Source organism: Gallinula chloropus (assembly GCF_964237585.1).
Source record: "Gallinula chloropus genome assembly, chromosome: 2".
Lineage (NCBI taxonomy): Eukaryota > Metazoa > Chordata > Aves > Gruiformes > Rallidae > Gallinula > Gallinula chloropus.
In genome coordinates, this window is record NC_140086.1 from 61,855,243 (window position 1) to 61,876,156 (window position 20,914).

Genomic DNA, 20,914 nt, shown 5'->3' on the forward strand with positions numbered 1-20,914 from the left:
CAGAGAGTTGTGGTTAAAATCTCAGTGTCTAGTTGAAGACCAGTGACAAGTGGTGTTCCTCAGGGGTCTGTACTGGGACTGTCACTGTTTAACACCTTTGTTGGTGATACAGGCAGTGGGGTTGAGTGCACCTTCAGCAATTCTGCTGGCAACATCAAGCTGTGTAGTGCTGTGAACACAATGGATGGAAGGAATACCATCCAGAGGAACCTTGACAGACTTGAGAGGTGTGCCCATGTGAACCACATGAAGCTCAACAAGTACAAGGTCTTGCATATGGTTTGGGGTGATCCCAAGCACAACTACAGGCTGGGTGAAGAATGGATTGAGAACATCCCTGAGGAGAAGGACTTTGGTGGAGGACAAGAAACTCAATGTGAGCCAGCAATGCACACTTGTGGCCAACTATATGCCAGGCAGCATCAAAACCAGTGTGACCAAGAGGTCCAGGGAAGGCATTCTGTCCCTCTGCTCTGATTATACCCCACCTGGAGTACTGCGTGCAGATCTTGTACCTAGTACAAGAAAGATGTGGACATATTGGAATGAATCCAGAGGAGGGCCATGAAGATGATCATAGGGCTAGAGCACTTCTCCTGTGAAAAAAGACTGAGGGAGTTGGGTTTCTTCAGTCTGGAGAAGACTTTTGGGAACACCTTATAGCAGCCTTCCAATACCTGAAAGGAGCACACAGGAAAGCTGGAGAAGGAGGATAGATTTAGATTATTCATAAAGAAGAAATTCTTTAGTGGCACAGGCTGCCCAGAGAAGCTGTGGCTGCCCCCTCCTTTGAAGTGTTCATGGCCAGGATGGATGAGGCTGTGGGCAACCTGGTCTAGTGAAAGTTGTCCCTGTTTATGGCAGGGGGATTGGGACTAGATAATATTTAATGTCCTTTCCAATCCAAACCATTCTATGAGCCTATGATTCTATGGTTCTGTGATCCCATGATTCTATGATTCTCTGTTAAACTGTGGTATTCAAAACCCATTTTTCATCCTTTGTATCTTTGCAGTAACAGGGAGATTGCACATAAAGTAGAAGACAAGAAAACATAAAAGGCCAGCTTCCTGTGTGTGAGATTATGGTCTATCAAACACAGATATTACAGCTATCATTTGGAGTTGGATATGGAAAGCACATTTTTATTTGGTGGCTAAGGAATTTATCTGTTCTAAATGTGTTCATTTGTGGATGGGTATGAACAATGATTCTTCATACTCTTCTAATTAGTATATCTTTCTCTGTTTCTTTGTGGGTTTTGTGTTTTTTGGTTCCAGCAGTTTCTTCTTTTGCAGGAAACCTTTCTACTTTCTCTCATTCCCTCCCATTGGTTACATCATTGCTACATTCAATATCTCCAGCATAAAAACTGGAGAAAATAGGTTAAGGTACTAACATTTCTCAGAGCCTTTTTATTCTTCCAACCTGTTTTTAGAATTGGGAAGATAGAAGAGGTTTACACTGTGTTGGTTTACAAAATTGGATTCCTGAGATTTTTAAACAGTGCTGTACAGAAGACTTCACAAACTGAAAAGACGGTAGTTCCCAGAGCAGAGAACATTGTTTGGGAGTAGTTTTTTACACTGTCTTCTAAGTGAAAAGTACAAACATAACACTACAGCCATGGGAGAATGAAAGGGAAAAAAACCCGCAAAATAGCAAAACTATGAACAATATAGCAATGCGCTGTGATAGCAAAATCTGGTCTTTAAAAAATGTGTATGAAATAAGCGTACTGTCAGCATGGCTATACATCACACACATTGCATCAGTCAAACCAAAAATGCCTGGTAACTGCTATTCTTAGTTTTAGCTTAAGGCATATGAGGTAAAATGTATGAAGTTAACACTACCAGCTTGGCTAATCCATAGTCGTTTAGTAGTTTATTATGTGGAATACATGTAGCTGTGTTAATTTAACAAGTCAATCTTTTTTCCATAAAATGAAAAGGTGTAACAGAATAGGTCAAATTTCGCTTATAGGATGTGTTAAAATAGCAGTTTTGAGTATTCTCTTTACAGCTAATTGAACTTATGTGAATTTAAAGTTACATGAACTAGCATGTCTGTTTGAGCTAGCCTGCTTGAACTGCTTTCTGTTTTTAAGAAAGCATCTTCTTAGTTATAAAAAAATCACAGGAAAAGCAAGCTGTTCACTTTCAGCAACACCCCCTTTTATTTTAAAATGTATCTGCTATGGTGTGATACAAAATAAAGGTTATCTTTACTGTTTGCAGTATAGTAGACTGGGTTATTATTTACACCGACTATATACAGCATATAATTACAATTAATTAAATATTTATAATTTTTAATTGGATTTGAAGTTATTATCTTTTTAATAGATAATTTAATAATTTTAACCTGTTGCCCAAGTATACACATATTTTTGTCCCAATGGTGCTTTTTTTAAGAGTATACCTAGCTGTTCGACCGTATGTTTCTCACTTATTTTCCTGATGCATTTAGGTTTTTGTGAGGAAGCAAGGATATGTATGCAACATAATTATTAGTACCCATTTCTTCACCATTTAAATTATCTCAGTCATATTTTCACTGGAAAAACTCATAAAAATGGATGTCATTGCATGCTTGTCTAGGAGAGACTAGGCCAACTCTGTTTCAGTGGGATTTAGGCACTTAAATATATAGCAACTTAGAGATCCAAGGCTTCGCCGTTTTTCTAGGTGACCAATGTAGTTAATTCAAAGCTAAATTCACGAATTTAGATTTCTCCTTATATATTTATTTATACACTACCTCCGATAGCAGATATTTATAAATATACATAAATGTGTGTGCATGTATAAGCAATTCTTTCAGCAAGTCTTTCATTCTTCTTTAATTTTATAATGGATGCACAGATGCATTCATTTTAAGCATGGATGTGGCAAATAATACACTTAAAGGATAATGAGATAGGACTTGGAAAGATTAAGGAAAGAAAGAGTGATAAAAGCATATGAGTTAGGAAAGAGATACTGATCTGGAAGTGAACTATTAGTGCATGCTAAAGATCTATGTATCTGAGAGCTGATTCAGTGACTCTCAATGACTGCAGAGGATGAAGGATTTTTTTTCCAGCTAATATGTGATAAAGAACAAATTAATCAAGCTACAAGAAATTATGTAAAATACATTGCAAACATAGTGTATAAAAAGGGGGCAAAATACCTGAAGCACTTCTTCTCATGTAATTCCTAAAACACATTTATAGAAGATGCTTTGGAGAAATCAGATTTCTTATATTTTTAATTATGTAAATTATGTACTATAAATTTAAATAGCTGATACAGAACACCTTAATTTTTATGTCAGTGTTTCAGGTTTTCTCTTTTCCCATCTATTTATACTTGGGAAGATCTTTGGAATTCTTCCCGCTTTTTCAATAAAACTAGCAAATTTTTTATACCATGAGCAACAGAGCCTGTTTAAGAAGGAACTGGCATTTGTTTTGAAATGGAATTTGGAACATAACATTTTACATGGATAATGAAACTATGATTTTATGCATGGTTATTGAGTTTTTAAACAAGGAGGGTTTCAACTTTTTGTTGTGGCTTTTCAGTCTACAATAATTCCTTAATTAGCTTAACCTCTAAATTTTGATTTTGATGTTGGTTACTAATGGTTATAGTTTGGATTATGAATATAATTTTATATTGCATAAGGAAGTGGTTTATATCTGTATCTTTAAAATTGGTTTGTAGCCATAACAATAACTGATAGAAATCTGCTACTCTCCTACACTGAAGCAAATTTCCTAATAATTGTCATGGAAATTAATTAGTTAAGAGTATGGAATTGAGCACAAAGGTTATCACAGAACTTTTAAGTGAAATTAGATGATCAACTTCATGTATTATGATTTGAATCTCAAGAAATTAATGTGTTTTGCTTTTCAATAAGTGAGGGATGAGAGCTGATTCTCTGATGTATCTGGATTTCAAGTTCCTAAAAGTTACAACTTGAGCTCAATCTCCCAAGTTACACAAGATTTGTGAATTTGGTAAAAAGAAAACATTGCCATTAAACTCAAGGTAAGAAATTATTATACATTGTTTTATGTATCTTTATATAAAAAGTTACAAGTAGCAAGCATATGACACAGAAATGGAACAGTAACAGCAATATTTGTGAATGCATGCTTTTTACAATGTATCTAATAAAGGGATATTTGCCAACTCAAATATTCAGTAACATACATGCAGATTATTTTCTCAATGTCAAATTCAGTCATATTGCTAGATGCTTATCCAACAAACATTTCTATTGAAGTGATTATGAATGGCTAAATACCTGATTTCAATAAATTGTTCCTGAAATTGGGAATTTAACTCGTAATGAAAAGAAGAGAGGAAAACAAAAGATAAATGACTGACAAGCATAATAACCAAAGTCTTATTGCCTTCTAGTAATTTTACTCAACACTGTTTGCTGAATTTTGTCATGATATGAGAGTAGCTGGTCAGAGAGTCCATAAAACCTCTAGCTGGTGTTTCCAAGGACGATAGTTTCACATTTCACTGTAGCATGTTCAAAATCACCCAGGAGCGCACTATTCTCAAGCAGTCTATATAATGAAAACAATGTACATATAACAAAAGTTCAATGTAAATCTTCTTCTACATATCACACAACAAAACAGTAAGTAACAGACATGAAACATATCAACTGAAATAAAACTAAGGAAAAAAAAAAAAAAAACCAAAGACAGTCTCAGGAGCTAATTTCTTCTTCAAGTTTGCAGCAAATCTCCAAATGTATTTAAAAACTAAGGAGCACTTGGTGGCCAGCAACAAAATCACAAAAGAAACATGTTATTGTGCAATGGGAATATCTTGCAAAGGAAGTAAGATAGTCTGTACTTCTTAGGTTTGGATGAAGGCAATGAAATGAAACTAGAAACATGTCCACTCTCTCTTTCAGACAGTTGAAATAATTCACTTTAGACTTTTTTCCATTCAGAGTTTGCATGACTGCATGAATAGTTGTCTGAAAGCAAGAAAAAGTTAAAATATCTTCTCACTATGAGGAAAAATACAAACAATATTTATCTAAACTATCTAAAAGCAATAAAAGCATTGATGTATTCTTTCCCAGTAAAATCATTGTGTACATATATATACATATAAACATGTATATACATATATCTATGCTTATATGTATACACATATTCATAGATAACAGAAATAGATTGTCAGACTACAGCTGTCTATAACTTCATTATAAACATCTGAGATTATGTTTCATGAAATTAACTGTTGATACAGATTATATGAAATGAAAGGTCTAGGAAAAGACTCAAGAAAGGAAAATTAGTCTGCAGACATTAACATTAGTGCTACAGAATCCTTAAACTTATCAGTAGTACCACATACCCTTCCCCTGATACTTCACAAAGCTGAATGAATAAAATGAACTGAAACCAGATAATTCAACATCTTCCTGTCTTGGGTTAGGTTGCCATATTCCACATACTATTTCACATGCTGGGACTCTAAATTTTATTTTCATAAATTAAAAGGAAAAAGGAACAAGAAAAAAAACACCAGAGCCATGCAAAGCACCTGTACTTATGATCTGTTTGGAATGAAGATTATATTCAGCTAGGAGATGATTATAGTTCCATCAAGAATAAGGAGTTAATAAATTTTACTTATTTTACACCTGTCTTTCAGTTTTCTCAGTATTCAAACCTGTCTCTCTCCATACAAGGTGGGATAAAACTTGAGAACTAACATGCATTTTAGCAATATAACTAATAAAATGGAAAACAACAGAAGGTTTAATTGCTGTATAGGTATATTTACTTACCTTGAGTTTGTCTCAGACCCTAGTTGTGTTGTACTCAGACTCATGTTTGCTTAGAGACCCAATGAGGCAGAACCTGGAATGTTATGGCTATTTCATTCAAAATAATAATGTTTGCATAGAAAAAAAGAAATATATTCATACAGATACTTAATAAACAGTACACCTTGATAAGCTGATCAATATTCATGAAGCAATTTACATTGGCATGCAATTAGATTAAAATAATCAAATAACTTCTTTTTTTAGGAGATAGAAATGCCTTAATGTGCAAAGAAAGTATGGAGGGCATGTAAACAGTCACAAGAAGTGCATAAATAATGCATGCAAGAGAAAACACAAGTATTTATAAAATGCTTCTGTGTTCTTTTTCAAATAAATGGTTCATAAATGTTTCTGGTTTTCTTTTTCTTTTACTTGTAAACTTTATCATTCATATGTACAGTCATTCAAAGTGCAATATACAGTAGAAATAGCTCTTTTATTAAAAATATCATGCTTGAAACTCCTTTTTTATTAGAAATGTCCCTTTTAACTACATTCTTATATGCAAATATATGAGTATTGTCTATTCACTATCCTGTCTCATGTTCTAATCAATGCATATGTATGATATATGTTAATACGACAAGCCAAAATACTGGGATTAATAATGGAATAGATACAGTAAAGTTTTGCAAATATTGTCAGTCATTATATAAAAGAAAATGTTTCATGAGAAAAGGGGTTTCCATACCCCAGGATTGTGTCTCATTATTGTGACATGCATCAAAATGGGTATGTGTAGTTTATTGATGCATTGATTTCAGGATGTTAGACCAATAGTGTATGATACTCAAGGCCACCTCAGTTAGAAGGAAACCACATTATGTGGCTTATCAAAGACTAGGTTCATGCAAAATCTTCTTTGGTTTTTAAAAGCTGTACCTATTCTCTCTTGACCTGTGCGCGTATGCATTTGGGTACATGTAAAATAGTAAAAGAAAAAGAAAGATATATAGTAGAAAGGTAAAACTGAGATATAGGATCCTTCAGGAAACAGGAGCAGAGATGAGAGAGAGACAGAAGCAAGAGATAATATAATGGTATGTGCTACCAGGAAACAGAAGTTTAAACAATAAATAAAGAAGAAAGAAAATATGTCTTTACTGAATAAAGAGTGAGTATGTTTGGGCAATCAAGTCCTTATACAATAGTCTTCATCAAAAATCTATTGATACTGACCGCTGAACAGCTTTATCATGTCTGGACAGCCTGTGACTCGTGGTTGGTACCTCTTCAATTTCGTCTATCTCACACGCATCTGCAGCATCTTGTGAGTAGCTATGCTTCATGACAAGGATATTTCTCCTGTTCATGGGCTGAATGAGTGGTTTTACAGGCTGGGGTTGTATTTCTGTCAAGACAGAAGCATCTCTTGTGCTGAGGTTACTACGGCTGCCTTTAATGCTAGACACTTGTGATCCACAGTGATGGTCATGAATGCATTTTGAAGATGATCTCCGCAGTTTATGATAATTTTCAAAGTCATCTGCAACATCAGCAAGGTCAGCTGTAGGCCCTGTCCCTCTGAGGGTGCATAACTCATAATGAGGAGGCTCAAACACCTCCTGGAACACTGTTTGATCAAAGTCTGTTTTCCTTTGGACAAATTTTTTACGAGGCTGCTTGATCTGTACTATAACAGAGATAACAATGAGGATGATCACAATGCAAGAAGTCACCCCAATTATAGTCCCACTGGTATTGGTAAGTTGGTCCAATAGGTTAGCTTTTCTTTTCTCTGTGTGATAGGAGAAAGAAAAAGCACAGTGTTATTACAATTCAAGAATAAAAACAACCATGATGGGTTCAGAGTTACTGCAAATCTGAGCCTAGTCTGTGTCTGACTGCATTTAATCAATCATCTCATCAACAAAAAGAAAAAAGGAAGAAATCAGAAATAAATAGCACACAAGTCCCCTGTGTGCCTACACTTGGGAAGTGATTTATTCAGGGTACATTACAAGATTAATTAAATGGAAAAAAAAAGAGACTTTTTTTTAATAAAAAGTATCCACCATAACAAGCAGGTGGCTTTAATGTCACCTCTGAACTCTCTTTGCCACTAAAGCCCCCAAGACTGTTACAGATGTTCTTTTCATTATTTTCTGCCTCTTCCAGTAAACATACGCAACAAGGACATTAGGGCCAATGAAAGAGAAAGGCCTTAAAGGATTTAAAAATAAATTCTTTGCATTGGGTACCTTGGTGACATCCTAATATTTATGAGCTGACTGGGAGAGTTTACAGTATTCAATGGAAAAGTTAAATCAGCAGAACTAGAAAAGTTATTCAAATTCAGGTTTCAGGAAGAAAACAAAAAAGTGCAAGTTATTGCTTTTGTTCCTGACTTATTAATTGCCACAACTTTTCTAAACACCCATACAAATCCAAAAGCTGATCCTACCTAATATCCTTATTCAGGGGCTTCTAGGATGTTAGGCAGCAAATTCAGCATTGTGAATGAAGAAAAGCACAAAATGTGCAGGAAAATAACAAAAAGGAAAGCAGTTTCACCCTACTGTTGTGTACATTTCTGTGTGATTTGCTTTCAAATGGCTGCAGACACATGAGATGGTGACTGAGCCTTGTAGAAATCCAAGCTGAAAGCATTCGCATCAGTCTCTCACAGCCATAGCAAGACTTGACAGCTGTGATTAAGTTTCAACACCCAGTTTAGTGTATTTTTTCCTGGCAACCTAAAACATATCAATGGAGTTAATAAGAAGCCTTTGAAATGAAAGTTGTTGACACCAAAACAATTACATCCATTTCTTCATAATCTCCTCGATACCAAAATTTATTGGTACTGTCCATTGCCTATTCTGGTAGATCCACCTGGGGTTTCTATAACTGATACAGACTCTGGGGAAGTCATAGAGTTAGGAAAAGCAACACAGCAGGAAGCAACCTTTCTGCTGGAATCAGCAACCCTCCTTTTTCTAGTCAGAAAAATAAGTGTAAATATGCAAGACCCAGTATAAAGATACTTGGCAAATGAAAGATGAAAATCATCCCGGAAATTAAAGAGTGAGAAAGATTCTCTGTTTTCCTCTGTGCTGAAGAACTAGAGAACAGATAATTATATTCCCAGTTGAATGTTTAATTTCTCTAAACAATATTATTCCATGCCACAATTTTGCTTTGTTCTTTTGAAGAATGTTTTGTGTTTTACCCTATTGCACTGCTTGTCAGGATTTTACAGGCTTCAGCATACTTATGGACTGACTGCTAATCCACCTCATTCTGAATTTTTTCCTAGATTGGTTCCTAAATTTGGCATATCCCATGTTTCCAGGAACAAATCTGCAGTAGAAGGGAGGGGCCAGAGGGAAGCAAACTGTCTTCCTAGCCTGAAATGTAAGAGAGTTAAGCTCTTTTCCCCAAAGATAACACAGATGCTGATTTCCCCCTCTGCCTCCCCCTGCCCCCACACCCCACCCCTCCAAACAGAACAATATTTAGAAATCATTGTCAGCGCCTGGTTGAGAATATCTCTTCGTACCTATGACAGACATCATGCCTGATTTTCTGTGCTTGTTCCTTGCTCTTCAATTTCACTTGTTTATAGGTAGATTTGATTGCTTTCTTATAGTGTTAATCCCACTTCACCTTGACTTTTTAGCCCACCTGGATTACTATGGGCATGGCATGCAGCTAAAAGACATCTGCTACCCATATGTCACTCCACTTAAAAGGTAACTATGACAAAGGAGCAAAAATGTGACCTTTAATTACCGTTTAGATTGTACAATAAACAGGGACAAAGTGATCATGAAGCCTGCCAGGACATAACCAGCACAAATCAACATTAAGGAGAACAAATGCAAACACTGAAAGTAAAACCCATCAGTATTTTTACTTCTCTTCATTTTCTCTCTTGCTTTACATATGCTTTCCCTGACTTACTTTTCCTCAGCTTTGACCCATCTGGTGCATACTTTACGAGAAACAAAGGATAATACGGCGTATCCCACACAGTCTAAATTACTTGATGTTTCAAATTCTGCACATTACCTTTGCAGTGGTTTTCATCCCAAGGATACACACAATTCTGGAGTCCATTGCAGACCAATGTATTATTAATACACATATTACTGTGGCAAAAGAATGTGTTGGCTTCACAAGGGGCTAAAAACAAGAGAGAAAAAGCTGATATTAAGTAGTAAATCATTCAGTTCTCCACAACAGGCACATCTAGGAGTGGCCATGTGATCTGTAGTAGGAGAAAGTTATACAACACAGGTTCCTTGAGCATATTTAATATCCGACATGCAACACTGAGAACAGTCAAGTCACATACGTTTACTATTTTGTGGCAAGAGGTTTTCAGTTTGACTATCATGGCTGTAGTGGGTTGGACCCAAATATGTTGGTGGGGGGTCATTGATGTTTTGTCAAAGATTTAGTCACAGATCCAAAACAGAGCACCCTATGGGCTACTATGAAAAAAAAGTTAACTGTATCCCAACCAGATCCAGTGCATGGGAAATCATTTATTTTCAAGTTTATTTGCAAAACCAGTTTTATAAGGAAACTTGTGTGACTCAAAGAAGTTACATACTTTACTGCCCATATCAACACTGTCACAACATTTATCCACTGAGAAAATAAAATCTTTTTAAAAATCTTTTGGTCATAAGAAAGGCTACATTAAAAAAGTACCCCTCCACAGGTGTGAAGATGACAAAAAGCAACAGCTTCCAGTGTCTCTGAAGCCCATTGTCTACAAGAATCATGAAGAGTTATGATGCTTTTATTCCTGATGCTTCATGGAAATTTTTTTCCTCTCCAATTTTAAAAGCAGTTCCTATGACAACATATATGCATAGTGCAGAAACTGGCTTAGGGAAGACAAGCACTTCAGTGGTTTGCTAACTAAGGACAATACAAAGGGTTTATATTGTAGAACTGAATGACTCCATATGTCATGTCAAGAAATCCACTTTTCCATAAGTGCTTAAGTTCAGATATCCATAAGTGACTATAATGGCTTATTCGGAGCAGTTATGGTCTGCTAAACAAATAGTAAATGACATTAAAAGTTGTACACAGCCCCAAATAATCCAAGGGAATGGTATGAAGCTATGACAGGGGAGGTTTAGGCTGGATATTAGGAAGAGGTTCTTTCCTGAGAGGGTGGTTGGGCACTGGAACAGGCTCCCCAGGTAAGTGGCCACAGCACCGAGCATGACTGAGTTCAAGAAGCGTCTGGACACTGCACTCAGTCCCATGCTCTGACTTGGCTGGCTCTGTGTGGAGCCAGGAGTTGGACTTGATCATCCTTGTGGGTCCCTTCCAGTTAAAAATATTCTGTGATTCTATGAAGTACACAACCATCCATGCAGATACAACACTACACATATCCTGTATCTCTTAGCTGATGCAGAAGATGTGTCAGCCAGACTGGTTCTACCCACTGTTAAATTTTTAGAAATGTCTGGTATACAATCTCCTAAACTGCAGTGACCTTGGACATGTGTTAAGTTTGGTACAGGAGGGATTTTACTTTAAACTGCACAGAACGTGCAGAACAGTATACATGCAATGCAGGGTGTTCTGGGACAATCCTTATTTATCTGTTACTGTAATCTGGGGATAGTGAGGGCTGAACCTGGAGGATACTTTGTCACATCATAATGTGACACATCATAGGGGACACCCACCGGAGGCACTATCATCCTTTCACAAAGTAGCAGCAATCCCTGTTTCTGGTCAAGGCAGGGGACTTTGGAACCAAGGCAGGTTGGTTCTTTCCAAAACATAGAAAGAGTCTCACCCCTGCTCTAAACAAAAGGGTAAAACAGAAATGGAGATAATTTATGAAAGGGAAATCTAAGAAGACCTGAGTAGCCACCCATTCAAACCACATGGCAATAAGTAGGGACTGCACAAGGAAAGAAGACCCAAACAACAAATGGAGAAAGCACAGGAGTGACAGGGGAAATGGAGAAAAAAAAAAAAAAAAAGAAAAAAAGTGCAGGATTAGGAAATATTATGCTAATAAAGCCATAAAGGAAGAAAAGACCCCCACCAAAATATCAAAAAAACTTTGCAGAGAGCAATGAAAGACAGAAAGATGTGTTTGAGTTAGCAGAACCTCTTGCTTTTGCGACATTAAAATCAGTCGGATTTAATCATGAATGCAACAGCAAATGAAGGATTAATACTGGAAAAACAATCCCTAAAAGAACAGAGAGTAATTTAAGAGAAGAAAGAACAGTTGTTCAAGTCAGAAATGAAGGAATTTAGAAGAACAGTGGTGCTAAGCAGAAAAGGATGAACTAGAGGAAGGTAGTAAAGTATGTGAAAGGAAAAGACAGAACTGCATAGCAAAAATAGATGACACTTAAAACATTCTGCACTGAAAGGAATGACAAGAGATTTTATATCAAATGAAAAATATTAGGAAACATTTCAGAAATGAGAGAAAAAAATGAAACCATTAAAAAAGGGGTCTTTTTTTCAGATTTAGGAAGAAGGGATAATTATGCAAGGTGATGACAGGGAGATCACTAAGTGCCACATCTACACATCTCTTAAATACCTCCAGGGATGGTGACTCAACCATTTCCCTGGGCAGCCTGTTCCAGTGCTTGACAACTCATTTGGTGAAGATTTTTTTTCCTAATATCCGATATAACCCTCCCCTGCACAACTTGAGGCTGTTTTCTCTTGTCCTCTCACTTGTCACTTGGAAGAAGAGACCAACACCCACCTGACTACAACCTCCTTTCAGGTAGCTGTAGAGAGCAATATGATCTCCCTTCAGCCTCCTTTTCTCTAGGCTAAGCAACCCCAGCTCCCTTTATTCATGTCTATAAAATTAGTACAGTTGAGTTGTCTCTGTGGTCCCTTGAACCTGGAGTGATTAATTTGGACAATATATTAGTCAATATATTTTTCCCACTTTAATGAAGGCATTTTTTTTTATTTAAAACCATCAAAGGAGCCTGAAAACTTGTCAGTCCCATTGTACATTAGAGCAATTCGGGGGTTTTTTGTCCTTGAAGAGGCACAGCAAAAGGTTCTTTGGATGCTGCATCAAGGATATTGTAGTAATATCAAAAATATAATAAACTAGCAGTAAATAAGATGTTTTTACAGCAAGATGGATCTGGTCCTCATGTTTTCTTGAAGCTGTTACAGAACCCAGGATGGGACTAGAATCAAGCAGACAAGCTATGTGGCAGGAACACTTTTCAGAAAAGAAAGCTACTGTTTTCACTGGCTTCAACTAGATAAACCACCACCTGATTTTAACCACCTGGTATCTGTGAAGCACAACACAGCAAGGCACAAGCAATCCAGGAAACTTCCAGAGTGCACTGATGATACCTTTCTGATACGAGTGATTGAAGGGTACTCTGTTGGACCTCATACTTTTATAAACATGCAAGAAACTGTTGGGGATGTAAATGTCAGGTGCAGCCCTGGCTGCAGTGATCATGAGATGGTGGAGTTCAGAATGCTGCAAAGAGGAAATAAGGCACAAAACAAGAGCACAACCTTGGGCAAAATTTCACTGTTGAGGGATCTGCTTGGAAGAATGTCATGGGAGGTGATCCTGGAAAGATGAAGGATCCAAGAATGTTGATTGGTTTGTATGATCACCTCCTCCAAGTGCAATAGTTTTCTATAAGGACAAGTAGAACATCAAGTGAGGGTGACAGCATGCATGGATGACCGAGTTCTTGACAACACTATAAAAAGGATACATGCATCAGGCTTGGATGACCCCAGCAGAAATATAGGGGCACTAACCAAAGATGTAGTGATGCTTTAGGAAGCTGAAGCCTACCTGGAGGCAAATCTGGTGAGGGCTGTAAATGACTTCTACAGGTACATCAGCTGCCAAAGAAACATGAGGATGTGATACTGAATGGAGTGTGGGACTTGATGATAATGGACACGGAAAAGGCTAAGGTAAAGAATGCTGCCCTCTCCTCCACCTTTTGTTGTTGCTGTTGTTGTATTTGCCTTTTGGAGTTCCACGCACTTGAGATGAGGGGAAAAGCCTGGATCAAAGAACACTTCAGTGGGGGAAGACCAAGTTAAGGAACAGTTAAACAAACTGGACAGACATGAGCCAGCGAGCCCTGATGAAATGCCTCCATTAGTTCGCTAAAGTTGTTGTGAGGCCAGTCTTGATTATCTCTGAAAGGTCATGGTGATTGAGGGAGGTTTCTGAGGACTGAAAGAAAGCAAATATCCCCCTGTCTTTGAGAAAGGTGAGAAAGAGAATCTTGAGAGCTACAGCTCAATCAGCTTCATCTCCATCCCTGGAAAGGTGACAGAGCAAATACTGAAAAACACTTCCAAACATATGAAGGATAAGAAGAACATAGTCTACATGGACTCAGGAATGGGAAGTCATGCTTGACCAGCATGACAGAGTTCTACAATTGGATGAATTCTTGGTGAGTGAGTGAATGTTGTGTATCTCTGCTTAAGAAAAATTTTAGTCCAGTTTCCCATAATAACCTCATAAACAAATTGATTGATATGGGCTGAAGAAATGGACAGTGAGTTGGACTGAAACTGGCTGAACTACCAAGCTCAAAAAGTTGTGATCAGTAGCACAAAGTCTAGCTGGAGTTCATTCAGTAGTGATGTACCCCAGGGCTTGGTACTGAGGCCAATACTCTAACCTCTTCTTTAACGTCCTGGATGATGGGACAGAACATGCCTTCAGCATTTTCACAGGCAATGCAAAACTGGGAGAACTGGTTGATAGACCAAATGGTTGGATGTCTGTATAGATAGGTCTCAATAGGCTGGAGAGACAGGAACTTCAAGCAGTTCAACAAAAGGAAATGTAGAGTCCTGTGCCTGGGGAGGAGCACCTTCATTTATCATTACATGCTGAGGACTGACTGAAAATCAAGTTTGCAGAAAAGGTGCTGGGGTATTATATGTTGACCATAAGTCAGCAATGTGCTCTTTTGTCAAAGAAGGATGTCAGAATCCTGGGCTGCATTAGAAAGAGCACTCTCAGAAGATTAAGACACTTGGTTCTTCCCCTCTATTCAGCACTGCTGAAGCCACACCTGTAGTGCTGTGTCCAGTTCTGGGCTCTGCAGCACAAGAGAGATATGGACATCCAGGAGTGAGTCCAGCAAAGGGCCACAAAGACCTTTAAGGCTTGGATCATCTGATATAGGAGAAGAAGCTGAGAGAACTGGGACTGTTTCACCTCTGATCTCATCAATGTATACAAATACCAGATGGGAGGAAGTAAAGAAGACGGAGCCAGGCCCTTCTCAGCAGTGCTCAGTGACAGGACAAGAAGCAATGAGCACTAAATGAAATACAGAAAACTGCCCTTAAATGTGAAAACAAACTTTTAATTTGAGGCTTGGCAAACACTCTGCAGGAGCTTGTTTCCCAGAGATGTTGTGGAGTTTTGAAGATATTCAAAACCCAACTGGTTGCAGACCCGAGGAAACTGCTGTAGCCAGTCCTGCTTTGAACAAGATTGGACTAGACCATATCACGGAGTTCCATCCAACCTCAACCCTTCTGTGTCTCTCTGAAAAGATGGCTTCATAATTAGATTGAAAGTAACAGCTGAAAACGCATGGCTATATTACTTCTTTGGTGTCCTAAAGCTGCCTTGAGTCAAGCTCCGCCAAGGCTCTGGCTTAGAAATAAGAGAGCTGGTGTATACAGCACAATGAATAATTATAATGATTGTAAGAAATGTGAACAAATTAGAACTATGCATATAACTCAACCTGATGTATTTTAATAACTTTATGTCTTTGATAAATTGTTGGATTTTTGCAGCATGAAAGCTCTAATTTAAATTAAATCACTAATTAAAGTAAAAAATACTGTTAAAGGTTCTTTTTTCCAGTTTGGATTTGAATCAACAGTTGTTTTAATGAAAAATTATAGTTTATATAAAACCTTATATACAAAATTATAAACTTTAAACACTGTGGTTCTAGATTACATGTAATTATAATATTTACTTTATTAAATTTGAGTGGTATGTATAGGGATACCTTGTATCTTAATATACAAGTAGATTTGATAGTTATTTAATTAACTATAATGTAACACCTTCTGGCTTGCAACAAGTATTTACACTGAACACCAGATGGTGCACTTATCCTAGAAAATATATAAGGAAATGCATTAACAGTAACAGACATGATATCCCAGAGTCTTTCTCAGGTTCCGGAAACCTATACTTTAAAAAATACTAGAATAATAACAACTCTATTTCTGTTATCTGACAGGTAAAAATATTTTGTTTCTAGTACAATTTAGGGTACTAGATCACGTTTCCAGAAAGCTATGTTCAGAGTATTCAAAAAAAGCCTGAGTTTAGGATTTGAAGGTTACAGCTTGCAAGACTAAAAAACCTGAGCCAATGGAGTAGTCTATATTTTCTTACTATTGGCAGGGGTTGGGAATGCACATGAAGACAATAATCTGTACTTTTTAATTTATTAAGGCAAAATTATCATAAATTCTTTTAATACTGAATAGCCCTAAGGCAGAGAAATATAAAAAGCTTTAATATTTCTTCCAGATGCCATGTTTACAAAGTACCATGAAATAAAAACAGTTGCATTTTATGTTTGGGTTTTTTGGGTTTTCTTTTTAAATATCACTTTCACTGAGGCAATATATAAAAAATAAGCACAGTTAATACATGCAAATTTATACTGTAGAATAGCAGCATTTAGAAAGCATTATAGCAAAAAAATATTCTGTGTATTGTTTATAATTGTTATACTATTGAAATGTTATGTCAATAAAAATAAAATGCATTATCTCTCTTCGTTAAGCATCATTTTGCTGAGCATTAAAGGACACTGAATGCAAAGAATGCAAACATGGCCAGGTCAAAATATTTTTACAAGATGAAGTCAAAAGCTGACATGCCTGGCTGGTGTGATGCTTGTCTGTTGCACTTCGGTGCAGTGTTTTCCCCACTGTATTTACACTGTTTCTCAGTTGCAGAGTTAGCATAACTCCTTTGCTTTCAGGTTGTGAACTAGCTCTGAGCAAGCTAGCTTGGGTGTCTGTGCTGTCCATCATTGATCTGTGTGGACATACCCTTTGAGACTGTTTCAAGACAGGGATTTCAGTCTGGGATGTCTTAATTTTAGATGAATGTCCTACCCTACTTGCTATTTTTAGGCTTTGCTCTCTTCCTGTGCCCCCTCCCACCCTGCCCCACTTCCCTCCTTGTCATAACATTTTTGAGAGGTCTTGCTTTCTCCTAAGGGTGAATGGGGAAAATTCTGAAATCTAAACTATGGTTAAATGTGAGAAATATTTTACACTGAACTCATTAGACATTTCACACCCACTCCTAACATCCTCAAGATAGCTCACTGCATCATGCTCTGCCTGTGAATTCTTTAAGTATAGACCATTCTGATTTTTTCTAGGTTTTTTTTACTGAAAAATAGAGGGGTTTTTTCCTTCACAAAAGAAAGAAAAATTAAATTCTTCAGATGTTCCTTGAATCATCCTTGAAACAGGGGAAGGAGTTTTCCCTCAGTATCTCCAAGGAGCAGTTCATCAGTCATGCTGAGAAACAGTTACACTTACTTTATTAAAATTATTAAGACTTTTTCAGTACTATACACTAAAAGTATATTACCTAAAGTAAAAATACTTATCTTTTCTCTTGCCACTAATGGGAAAAAAAATCTTATTAAAATAAAGCTATTAGAAACTTGAAATGTCCTTAATACTGGATTTTCCTTCTCAGCCACCTTCAGACATCTTGGTTCAAGATAAATGTATTTTTTATGGGTAGTTAATACCAGGTGCACATCAATAATCTAGTCTTTACAAAACACTTATGTGTGGTTGGGGGGAAGAGGTCACCCAAGAAAGACAGTTCAGAAGCATATGTTTAGAGCTCCAGTCTGTGCTCAGCTTATACACTCTGAACTATTATTTTTGTTCAGGGACAGAGAGGCATTGGGATGCTTAGGAAGGGAGGGCTTTTCACCAGATAGCTGCAAACAGCACAGAGGGGCAGAAAATCACAGGTAAGTGCTCACCAGTAAGGAGGAAACCCCAGCGTTTTCTTTTTTATGTATTAGCATGGAGGCAGGGAGCAAAACCAGCAACACTGTAGCCTATTTACACTCCTAAATCCTTTCAAAGGGGAACCACCTCTTCACACACATCTCACTTAAGGCTTTGCTGTTCCCTGGCTCAGTAGTCCCCTTTGCCTCACCACAGCACACGCAGCCCCTAACGCTGCATACCTGCAGTGCCTTTTCCCCATTAGAGAGCTGCCCATGCTGGGGTGATCATCTTCAGTGATTCTAGCTGTAAACAAGGATTTGAGTGCTGTTGCTCGATAAAACTGTGCACCTACTCTTCTAAACATGGCCCTAGATTTCTATCCAAATGCAGGGTTTGCAAATAAAATGAAAAGAAGGATGGCTTTGAGAAAGCCATCAGAGACACATCACACGTGTCAGGGCTTTTAAAACAGGCTGAGGGCTCAAAAGGGCAATAAAAGGAGTAATTATAATTTTTTATAATTATAATTTTGTGGTCAGGGGGTTTTGATGTAGGGTTATGGATGGAGAAGCAAACTGCTACCAAATAGCAGTCAGAGGTGAGAGAAAGAGCATCTTCCCTGCCATGCAAGCAAAAGGATTTTCTCTCATCCCATATGCCCTGGTTTTACGAATCTGCTTTTGGGCTGAAGCGTAGATGTGTCTGCTCAGGAGCAGCTCTTTGAAGAAGCTGTAGGTATAGCATGTCTGTTATTAATCAGGCTGGAGATCACTCTCACAGTCATGGAAAATGAAATGAACAGTTAGTCAGCAAGTGAAAAACAAAGACTCATTTTTCAAGTCTTCTTGCCAGATGAACTGACACTTTTTGATTATACCAGTTTTCTTGTTTTTCTTTTTTCTGATTTTTAAATTAATTTATTCTGTATTTGAAATCTATTGCATGATTAAATATATATGCTTAGAAGATACATTAAATTGTAAACAGTTAAGGACATAAGAGGACAAAACATATAATGATAGTTGGAATAGCTAATAATGTTGATCACAAAGTATCAGATCATTACTCTAAATTATCATCTAATAAGAATTAATTCATTATTATTACTTAATGCTATTATTTGGACAATGTGAGAATCATTACTGATTTACTGTTGTAGGAAATTTAACAACTTCTTGCATTGTATGCCTTTCCTTCAAGCATATTCATAGCACTGCTGCTCTGCAGAGCATCACTGCTAGAGGTCCACTAAAGACCACTTTTTAGATGCCAAGAAAAAAAAAAAGTATTTCAAATGTAATTGGAGCACACTGTATGAAAATAATTGTATGAGAAATTACTAAGATTTCTCTGTTCTACACAAATGTCAATTGCCCAGGAAACAGCACTACAGCAAGAGTTAACACTGAACAGATTTACATATAAAGAAAATACTCCTGAGGCTAAGTAGCCTGTTTCCACAAAAAAACCCCCACTAAACCAAACAAAGCAACTCTGCCCCCTCCCCTCCAAAAAACCTCCAACCCAGAACAAACCCCATACAACGCTTCCAGATCACAGAACCTTGTGAAAGGGAAGACTTTGAATCTGGACAACTTAACGCCACACTATGGAGAGGAACTCAGGGAGCTAAGGATCACAATGTCTCCTGGCCATTCCCACAGCAACAGTAAATACAGATTTTTTACTTTGTCATTCTTTCCCATGCACGTAACCACAGCATGAATGTCATCTCCCATTTTGTTTATTTCTCAGCTCTAGGTGAACAAAACAGCTTTTTTTTTCCTCTTTGTCCCCAAGTAGAGACACAGGTGTCTGTTCCCTGAGGCACATCTCCCTGAATGAGGTCTGACATTCCTTCTCTTCCATGCAGATGATCTAATTATGCCCACACGCTGCTGAAAGACTTTGCAGTTTACACGCTATGAGCTGTGTCTCTCAGTGCACACACCGGACATCTGCTCTAGCTGACTTCTGACAGCCAGCAACAGTCTGCAGCGTAGGGCAGCACCTACAGACAGCTGACACGGCACAGAAAGTACAACCAACCTCACCTTTAAACCATTAAAGTCAACTTCCAGTATTAAAAAAACCACTGATGCAGTTTCCTCTAATATTTATGAGCAGGCTGCATATACACATCTCAGAGCACAGTTTAGCCCTTAATAAATTTTCATATTTTAGCACACAATGACTGTTCAGAGTAAATTTGCAGAAAACACATCATGTAAATATTTTCAACTTCCCAGTCAGAATACCACGCAGCATAAGCTATCATCTCTTTACTGGAACAGGGTAGCTCATAACAGGTAGCATGTCAGTTAAACATATTAGGAATACTATAAGAGAAAAAAAAAATCACATTTTCCCTTATTTTCTTTAAAAATCTGAAAGCCTTGCAAGCACACACTTATTCAAACCTTCATTTCAAGTTAGTCATCATAGTGCTTCATTCTCCAGTTCTTTATATGCTGCGAACCTCCAGTGTCTATGCAGTTGTTTCTAAGGTAACAGATCAGGATGCCTTGTGAAAAAAATGAATCAGATCTTGAATATTCAAGACATCTCCAGTTGCAGAAATGAGAAAAGGGCAGTATCGTCTCAAATGAGGGTTCTCAATATCTTTTAGACCCTGGCCTGATTTACAGACAAGAAAAATATAATCCACCCTAAGGCTGCTGTGTGAGAGTACAGTGGTATAAGCAGTTTCAGGCATGTAGACTGTCAGAAATTTTTAATCAGAGCCATAATTAAGGAATTACGGAGGCTGTTCTCAACAGAGCCTCATTGCCTCATTGCAGGGTACACACAGAGAGAATACAGATGAAGAATACGGTAGGATTGCGCCTTCATTCCAACCACTGACAGCCACACAGAAATCTTCCTGTCAGACGTGATGCACAAACCAAAAAAATACATTAAAGGGGAACATGAATCAGTATGTAAAAATAAATGTGCATAGCCTTTCCTTAAGGGACCAAATATGCATTATTTCCATCAAAGTGAGCAAATCAATATCTTTCACAGGTCAGTCATTTTCACCCGAGTC

At 37.4% G+C, this 20,914-nt stretch overlaps 1 protein-coding gene across 3 annotated transcripts in view; it reads right to left on the bottom strand.

The window, feature by feature from the left end:
• Positions 1–4,491: 4,491 nt before the first annotated feature.
• Positions 4,492–20,914, bottom strand: part of NETO1 (neuropilin and tolloid like 1) — a gene marked incomplete at both ends in the record, with an annotated part of 66,441 nt that continues 50,018 nt past the window's right edge. For 2 of the 3 annotated variants that reach the window (XM_084279749.1, XM_084279748.1), the window contains 3 exons: positions 4,492–4,576; positions 7,042–7,600; positions 9,877–9,990. In XM_084279749.1, the coding sequence (XP_084135875.1) occupies positions 4,492–4,576; positions 7,042–7,600; positions 9,877–9,990 (758 nt within the window). Of the gene's footprint in view, positions 4,577–5,832; positions 5,894–7,041; positions 7,601–9,876; positions 9,991–20,914 lie in introns of those variants that run through there. The other variant, XM_084279750.1, reaches the window with a different exon arrangement.